This window comes from Amphimedon queenslandica, unplaced genomic scaffold, assembly GCF_000090795.2.
Source record: "Amphimedon queenslandica unplaced genomic scaffold, v1.1 AMPQUscaffold_13330, whole genome shotgun sequence".
Taxonomy (NCBI): domain Eukaryota; kingdom Metazoa; phylum Porifera; class Demospongiae; order Haplosclerida; family Niphatidae; genus Amphimedon; species Amphimedon queenslandica.
The window spans coordinates 24,779-33,709 of record NW_003546434.1 but is presented as its reverse complement, the minus strand read 5'-3'; the positions used below and the strand labels follow the sequence as shown (position 1 = coordinate 33,709).

Here is an 8,931-nt window from a genome sequence, read left to right as displayed (position 1 = left end):
CTCAACTCTCAATTTGTCTCTGTCTCTCTGACGGGTCGTCCACTGGAATATGAAGGAATCATCATTCATCGTCTCCCTCCTACAAAGGATGAGTTTGTTCTCTTGAAGGCAGGTGAGAGTATTTCTGCTTTGGTCCAAATCACTGATGCCTTTAGCATTGATACTGATGGTCTCTACACTGTACAATACAGTAGACCTTTACAGTATCTGTCAGTGAATGAGATGAGTGAAATGTCTACTGGTAAGCTTAGGGAATCGATTGTACGTGAATCCGTTCACATTCATTTGGAAGACACTTCTCTTCTCTCAAGGCCAAAGAAAGAGGAAACAAAAGCCAATTACATTGTCCACCTTGAAGCCTGTGGCAGTGCTAGTTTTGTTGGTGATAGAAACAACTCTGCTACACTGGATGCCCATAAGAAGCTCTGCTCTGGAATTGATAAAGCTAAAGGCGGAGTTGGTAACAATAAAGTATATGTTACATGGTTTGGTACATACACATCTGGCAGGGCTACCAAAGTTAAGGAGGTGTACCAGAAAATGAGAGATGGTATAGGAAGCAAAACGTGCACATACCATAATAATGGCCCGTTATGTAAGCCTAACTATTATGCCTATACATACAAGGGATCTACTACCGTGTACCTCTGTGATGTTTATTATGGAGACCCAACTGATTGCAGCAAGACTGGCGAGAGCAAGGAAGGTACACTGATTCACGAATGGGCCCACGCTTTTGCCTACATTGATGATGTTACTTATGGTCGTACTAATTGCAAGAATTTAGCCAAGAGTAATCCAGATGATGCTGTCAGGAATGCTGATACTTATCTGTATCACTACTGTGATTTGCAGTAAGGAGCTCATCAGCTAAAAGCCAAGAACTTTAGGACTCATGCAACACTATAGGACATGCACAGTTTATTTTTGCTTAACTGTAATATTACATTTTTGATTAATTAATTATCTTGGCTTAATGATCATTATTATAAATATCAATTTCAATAAACTTTAACATTTCAATAATGCGAAAAACATTTGCGCTGCATAAATCTTGTTGAAAATTAAATATAACTGAGGTACTTGCTTCGTAAAAAAACATTAATAGATACACAGCAATGTATAACGCTATCACAAAAGGAATTTTGACCTGCTGTTTGGTATGATATAGGTGCTGTCCATTAAAAAGAGGTGTATGCCCATTGGTTAAACTAGGCTCTACCTTTTTTCTAAAAGCTCATGCTTCTATTGCTACACAGGCTACTATTAAGGCTATAATAATTAATAATAATAGTAATAATAATAATAATAATAATAATAATAATAAATATTAAATTTAATGATAACTTTACTCACAAGTAATGCTCTGGCTCAAAGTTTAACTGCTCCTGAGATAATCTGGCAAATCGTCTCTCCTCGTTATTCATATTATCAGGATCAGGACAATCAATGATTGATGGAATCTCATCCTAAAAACAACAACAACAACAAAAACAATCATAACAACAAGACAAAAAAACAACAAATACTATAAATTTAGATAATGCACATAATAATGAAGCATATTAAAATGATAAATAATTATTTTAATTATTGTGCTGCAGGGATGTTATAGTCAGTTCAAGTTGAGTTGCCCAAGTACCACCCCTTATAACTTTTTAATCACTAATGCTAGCAACCTGAAATTTAGTATACTTGCAAAACGGGTTCTTCCGAAAATCTGTACCAATTTTTGAGTCTCTAGGTACTCTGGAAGGTTCTGAATGGGTTCTTCCGCTCTAGTTCAAAGGGAGCCGCCATGATGAATCATTACGTGTAGGCTACGTCACACTCGTGAATATCATTTGCATTTCATTACTATTAATGTTTTTTTATTTATAAAATAAAAGCAAACAGATACGGTCCTCTAGAGAAGCTGGTATTCAACTAGCAGACCTTGCTACTGGAAACATACTGCTACATCTGTCTACAGCCTTCTTGGTTCTAGTTATTCTTCATCATCCTCAATCTAGGTTGATATCTTCCGTATCCGAGGTCTTTGTCAACTTTATAACAGAAAAAGGTCCAGCCAGTGATAATTAAAGGTAGTAGTATCCAAAGCAAGGATAAAACAGATGACAAAGAGTCTTAGAGGTGAAGAAACACTCAATAAAAGAGCTTGCTTGCACTGTACCACCATTTTTGGGTGTGGCTAGTAGTGACGTTTTGTGATGCAAAAATTGATTTACTTCCTGTGACAACTCAACTTGAACCGACTATACATGTAATTTGTAGAGATAAAATTTTAGCAAAATGCTAAGTTGATGAATGGTATGTTTTAGTTTGGCAAATTTGTGGTCATATGTGCATAATGGTTTGGTTTTATTTTGGGGAAGGATTGCTATTAAAAAAATCATAAATCTAAGTTTCAATTTGTACTGTGTAACCTTGTGAAAAGAGTCTATTTTACAGCAAATAACAAAGATGTGAAGGCTATCACAATAAGGTACACATACATATAGATGCAATCTTTACTTGAAGTTTAGCCAGTACTCCAGTGTGCTGATCAGCAAAACCATACCTGTATTGACCAGCTAATAGAGCAGTGACATCTTCATCCTGCATATATAGTATCATACAAATGATAAATATTATAGTGAACCAAAAATAAACTCAAACTTTCTACACAGCATAAGGACATCAATATGTATCAAAAAATGTAATAAAAATTTGGGATGATTTCAGAGCCATTTTTTGAAAAAACCATGAGCTATAGCCTTGGGTATTTTTAAGAATTTTGGCATTTTCTTAAAATGGACGTAACTTATAAAATTGAAGTCGGAATTAGCTCAAACTTTCTACACAGCATAAGGACATCAATATGCATCAGAAAATGTAATAAAAATTTGGAATGATTTCGGAGCCATTTTTTGAAAAAACCATGGGCTATAGCCTTGGGTATTTTTCAGAATTTTGGCGTTTTCTTAAAATGGCCGTAACTTGAAAAATTGAAGTCGGAATTAGCTCAAACTTTCTACTCAGCATTAGAACATCAATATGTATCAGAAAATGTAATAAAAATTTGGGGCGATTTCGGAGCCATTTTTTTTAACCATGGGCTATATAGCCTTGGGTATTTTTCAGAATTTTGGCAGTTTCTTAAAATGGCCATAACTCAAAAAATTGAAGTCGGAATTAGCTCAAACTTTCTACACAGCATAAGTACATCAATATGTATCAGAAAATGTAATAAAAATTTGGGATGATTTCGGAGCCATTTTTTTTAACCATGGGCTATAGCCTTGGGTATTTTTCAGAATTTTGGCAGTTTCTTAAAATGGCCATAACTCAAAAAATTGAAGTCGGAATTAGCTCAAACTTTCTACACAGCATAAGTACATCAATATGTATCAGAAAATGTAATAAAAATTTGGGGTGATTTCGGAGCCATTTTTTTGAAAAAACCATGGGCTATTATAGTACATTACTATACAATACATGTACATTTGATTAAAAAGAATCAAACATCATGAAATGAACATTTAGAATAATATCAACAATTTTAAAGCTATTGAACACTTTCTACCATACAAAATGAGTTATTGGCAAGGAATTAATATTGGCGATTGGCGGTTCTATGAAGAAATTACCAATATAAAATCCACCATTTTGTTTCAAACTGAGCATGCTCAATGGCACATGGCACAAAATTGCCAATATAAAATTTGCCATTAACTTTCCACAGGCAAATTTGCCAAATATTACTCTCACCAATAAATCATCTTGTACAATATATCTTTAGTCTCTTTAACTCACACACACACACTACCATATAGCGGAAAATTTTCGTGGCCCAAAATTTTTGTGGATCCATCCAAAAATCAATTTCGTGGCTTTACTTTTCGTGGTTTTCTACATTTCAGCTATCTTGAACCGTATAGAATCAATTTTTGCGGATTTCATTTTCGTGGGTTAAAAAAAAAACACGAAATCCATGAAAATTTTGGACCACGAAACTTTTCTGCAATACGGTACATCATAATGAAATACATTCTTATCTTTGCCATCGCTGTCATCCTCAGCTGACTTCAGCGTGCATTTCTCTTTACTGACGGTAAATAAATCATCATCAGCTCCACACTCAGACCCTATACTATCTTGAGAGTAATATGCAGAGTCAGCAGAAACTTGAGAGTAAAATGCGGAGTCAGCAGAAACTAAACAAATTATAAACTTAAGCATGTAGTCAAGTAAATATATCTGTGCTAGCATAAGTTATACATTTTATCTATTATATTGTTTTTATTATTTTAATTATTATACTTTTGAGGTACATAAAAGCAATCAGTAAAATTGATTCTGAACCTAAAAACATTTGCCAGGAAATATTTGTGGCTACCTAAAACACACCAATATAAAAATCGCCATTTCGTTTCATTCAATGAATCATCTAAAATTAGTCTATTCACCTGAGCTCAGGAAGTGATTACAGACCTCACCCACCAATTAATTAACACAATGCAATAGTACTGTGAAAAGTATGGCTGTACTTTCTGAATGGACCATACATGCAGCAAAAGAAGAAGAATGTATTTGTATTACAGTATGTGTAGTCAAGTTTTAGGGCTCTATTGAATGCAAATGTACTTCAGCAATATTAAGGCTGCGTTTACACTACTCCGGTTTCATTGGAAAACAGACTTTTTGCCATGGATACAGCTTTCGTTTACACTAAAACACATGAAAACGCATACTTACCAGGAGACATTTGAAAAAGAATACCTAAGCAGATACTTCTGTAAACGAATGATAAGTTCAAAATGAAAACGCAGCTGGTGGATTAGTGTAAACACCTAAAACCAGTGATAGCAAAAACTATTCAGATTCAGTGGAGCGGAGTAGTGTATGGCTGTACTTTCTGAATGGGCAGCAAAAGAAGAAGAATGTATTGTATTACAGTATGTGTAGTCAAGTTTTAAGGCTCTATTGAATGCAAATGGACTTCAGCAATATTAAAACTCTAAATCTATATTCCACCAATCAATTCTAATTTATATTATTTCTATGGTTACGTACTGTACATGTGCATATCATACTTGATTCATTGTCACTGATCACTTCAATCAAAGGTTTAGCCGCAACTGATCGCAAATCAACTTCTTTCTTTCCTCCAAGTAGCGTGGTCAACATGTCCAAGTTTTTAAACTCTTCACCTTTCACCTTTTTTGAGACAGTAACTATAATATTACCTATTAAGAATGAAAAATTAAAAATGGCTATCAAAACGTCAATTTTTCCAAAATCCTACTTTTCAAAATTTATTGTCACATAATTAATGCCCATCTCTAAAGCTAGATTTACATTCGACAAAACGGTCAAAAGTGTGTGGGTGATTTGACCTTTTGATGCAAAACGTTTTGAAGTTGACGCAAAATTGGTAAAATTTCAATTTTGTGTTTATTTGCGTTGCAAGTGTAAACCAGGCTTTATTGCTACACACTTATACCTGTGCTAACTTCATACTGTGCTTTCTCTTTACCATCTTCTACCAATTCTCCTGAAAACTCTAACCTACATAATGTAATGATACAATAAGCAGTTAAAGTGTCAACAATTAACACTTAGTCAGTTAGAATTAATTATAAAAAGGAACATATAGAACTTCTAATTATATGAACAGACTAAGATTTTTTTATTGTAGCACAGGGATCTTTTTAGGCTACAATTTTTTGTAGCCTTAAAATTAACGACACTTTGGCATACCAAGGTGTATTGTATTCAAATCCACAAAAATAATTTTACTGACTATTCACAAAAATTTTTTCGGTAACAGAAATTTTTAGTTTGGTACATGTGTAATAACTATTATTGAACTTAGTAACTATTACATCATGTATAATAAAGCTGCAGCTAAACACAAAATATATAATTATGATAACAAGCATGTACCCATGGATGTTACAAGTATTAATGGGCGGTTGGTGATAAAATTAATACTTACCACAAATAATAGGGACGGCAATAGAACTTGAAGTTTGTCCCATCAATGTCTATTTCAGCTTCAGATATCTAAACCATAATAATAGCAAATCAAAGATAAGAGGATATCGAATTGCTATTTTTACTACTTTATTATTACGCGGCGCCACTTCATAAGAATTTCGGCGCTGACTAAAATCACAATCCTTACCTTCACATAGGGTACTCTAATAGTGAGTATAATGCTCTCCTTATCTTGTCTTGCTTCGAATGATGGAGTCAGCATGCTTCTTTTTATTACACTTCATTAAAATAGCCCAAATGAAATTCATGACTCATAACTTGAGGTCAGAAGTCTGAGGTAATATAGGTGCAAAGTTGAAAAATGGCAGCTCCTGTTCCCCCTCCTCCTCCCCCATGTCCCCCCTCTCTCCCTTCTCTTTCACCCCAGGAAGATGATCCAATCATTATAGACCCTCCTAATATCCAATCTGAGCTCTACAATATAATAGAGAGAGATCATGCAGTTTCACTGGACACTAATTCCTCAGAGATCATTACAGTATCAATTCTGCATCAAAGCCTCAGGCCAGCCCTGCAGAGAAACAGGCCTATGTGTGGGCTGGTTGCCTTGTGTATGGCTGATCAAATAATTCACAATGATACAATATGCAAGGACCCTATGGAAGTACTGGAGATGTCACGAGAAGCAGGTTTTAGCAGACAAGGAGAGATATTGTCATCGGATCATTTACTGCAATTAGCTAAAGGCGTTTTGAATTGTACTGGTTCTATTGTTAATGTTGAAGAGATAAGGTCTGTTGATATAATTCGTTGGCTACTAGCAAGACAAGCTTTATTGATACCTTATGATTGTGACAAGGACCACACTCCATTCCAGTGTTACGGACATGCTGCTCACTGGTGTGTCATAATTGGAGCAAATTTTACAGTTTCGCGGGAAATTTACAAATCTTTTAATCTGACCTCTTCCTTCCCTTTACCACCTGATCATTACTATCTTGATATGGTGGACGAGAGCGTTAGAAAATTTCTAAGAGATGAAAGAGTGAAGCAAGACATATTACAAAGAGAGGATCAGTTTCACGTATTTGCAAGGCAAGGAAAAAGTCGTCATCTTTGTATGTGGAAGCTGTCTCGTTTATTGCAAAGTTGCAGCAATTTATATGAACTTGGACCTCATAGAGATCCCAAGGATTATGTTCTGCCTGCTGGAAACTTAAAGGAATGCTTGAAATCACAAACTGTATTGTTACACTCAAAATTATGTCCTAGTTATTAGAACTCTTATTACAGTACTAATTTTGAAATAATTTTTTCTTGTCATTTAGGGCAATGGCTGAAATGGAGTTAATTAGCAGGGGCCAATCTCGCTCAGGCTGACCGCCCACACACCCACTGCATGGCGGGGGCGGAATGCAATAGCCACCCATTTGTGCACCCACACAGTTGTGCGCATGCGTGGGAGATCAGCATCATCCAGCATTCTCTCAGTCTCAGGACTACATGCATGGAAAAAGAGGCTCCATTTGCTCATCCACCACCCACCCAACATCTAGTAGGTTTAGGTTTTCCACTGGGTCCCTTCCCAGTGTGATAGTATGGGCACCACGGAAATTCTGCCCCCTAGGTGATAATCTGTGGGTCATCCCCTCCGATGGTCGGCCCCACCCAGAAGCGTGGGTGGAACCACCTTGAAGGATTTGGGAACCCCCCTCGGGATACAACTCAAGCAACTGTGATGAGGGGGCGGGAGGTCAGGGGGAAATTTGTCCGCCCACCAAGCGACCTTGTCTGGGTGGAGCTCCCCCTCTGCCTGGTGGACCGGAATGCATTGGAGGCCAAGTTAATCCAGGGGGCGGGGCTGAAGTGGGGCCCATACATTGGCCACACTTCCCCGGGGCAGTGTGGCCACTGTCCCATTGTCTAGGTAATCAGCAAGGAGGACGGAGGACCATGTCGGGCAGGTGGACCCAAGGTAAGATTAAAATGTTCATTAAAGTAGATCTAGATGTATATGCTGTACAACAAGAAGTTGTGGTTAATAATTTTTAATTGAAAATGGATATAGCTCTTATCCTCTTCATTCTTGCTACCACTTTAAAAATATTATTACTTCCTGCATAGTAAGAGATTCCTAAACATAATAAAAATTGTTATTATGATTTTGCTGTAAATTAAGCATGTATTATTATAGTAAGAATACAATTATTATTATTTTGTATAATTTTTTAGTAAATCAACTGGTTTTGAAGTACATAGGAACTTCAACTTGTTGGCCATTACTGTGGTATTATGAAGTACGTCTATCAAATGTGTGTGCAATTTATGAAACATGCATTAATATTAAAACATCAGTTATATATAATACATTCAGATTTTCATCTGCTTTATATATATATGATTTGTACTATATATATGTACATGGTTCAGGTAATTGAATATACCAGTATGTTATTGCTCATCATAAAAGGAAGTGAATTACTCTGTACTGAGTAACAGTAACTTCACTGGAAAGCTAGCATAGTAACTTGGTAGACACTTCAACTGTTGAAATTCTAAGTATACTCATAGGTCTATACAAAGGCCTTTTGTCAAAATAATTGATGTCATGCAACTAGCCTCTGATTGGTCAGTTTTTGCTTAATTGCTAATGAATATTGATGAGGTACCTAATAGCATATAAGGAGGTGACCAGCAGCATTCAATCACTTCTCACTAAAAAAGAAATCATCTCACAAGAACAAGGAATACTGTCTATCAAGGAAAAGAATCATGAAGACTCTACTCTCACTCTTCTGTCTGGTTACTTACCTGACCTGTGCTCTGAGGTATGTTACTACAGTATCAAATCAATGTTACTTTTCTCTTGTACATGCAGTCAGCACCCAGTCTCTCTTGACATGGCTTGTAATAAAGCTCTTTCTGCAGTTGCTTGCTCTTTTGAGTTTA

The 8,931-nt window shown here is 36.0% G+C and overlaps 3 protein-coding genes and 1 long non-coding RNA gene across 5 annotated transcripts in view; 3 read left to right on the top strand and 1 right to left on the bottom strand.

Moving 5' to 3' along the window:
- Positions 1 to 931, top strand: part of LOC105313278 (extracellular protease-like) — a 1,346-nt gene extending 415 nt beyond the window's left edge. The window contains exon 3 of one of the 2 annotated variants that reach the window (XM_019998263.1): positions 88 to 931. In XM_019998263.1, the coding sequence (XP_019853822.1) occupies positions 88 to 858 (771 nt within the window). In that variant the 3' untranslated portion in view covers positions 859 to 931. Of the gene's footprint in view, positions 1 to 34 lie in introns of both variants that reach the window. The other variant, XM_019998262.1, reaches the window with a different exon arrangement.
- The window catches only part of LOC105313279 (protein SHQ1 homolog), a 12,354-nt gene extending 6,053 nt beyond the window's left edge, over positions 1 to 6,301 (bottom strand). The window contains exons 1-7 of the mRNA XM_019998255.1: positions 6,170 to 6,301; positions 5,981 to 6,048; positions 5,486 to 5,550; positions 5,076 to 5,228; positions 4,030 to 4,196; positions 2,515 to 2,598; positions 1,357 to 1,469 (exon numbers count right to left, since the gene is read on the bottom strand). Of these exons, the coding sequence (XP_019853814.1) occupies positions 1,357 to 1,469; positions 2,515 to 2,598; positions 4,030 to 4,196; positions 5,076 to 5,228; positions 5,486 to 5,550; positions 5,981 to 6,048; positions 6,170 to 6,244 (725 nt within the window). The 5' untranslated portion in view covers positions 6,245 to 6,301. The remainder of the gene's footprint in view (positions 1 to 1,356; positions 1,470 to 2,514; positions 2,599 to 4,029; positions 4,197 to 5,075; positions 5,229 to 5,485; positions 5,551 to 5,980; positions 6,049 to 6,169) is intronic.
- Positions 6,278 to 7,324, top strand: LOC105313277 (UPF0692 protein C19orf54 homolog). The gene has a single exon (XM_011406570.2). It carries the CDS (start codon positions 6,344 to 6,346, stop codon positions 7,259 to 7,261), a length of 918 nt encoding a protein of 305 aa, XP_011404872.1. The 5' UTR covers positions 6,278 to 6,343; the 3' UTR covers positions 7,262 to 7,324.
- A 1,367-nt stretch (positions 7,325 to 8,691) lies between these two features.
- Positions 8,692 to 8,926, top strand: LOC109583092 (uncharacterized). The gene is made up of 2 exons (XR_002185362.1): positions 8,692 to 8,810; positions 8,861 to 8,926. It is a non-coding gene; the product is annotated as an uncharacterized LOC109583092 (long non-coding RNA).
- Positions 8,927 to 8,931: the final 5 nt, after the last annotated feature.

What these genes read in the sequence shown, in the direction of transcription:
- LOC105313277 (XM_011406570.2), top strand. Translation starts at nt 6,344, where the DNA reads ATGGCAGCTCCTGTTCCCCCTCCTCCTCCCCCATGTCCCCCCTCTCTC.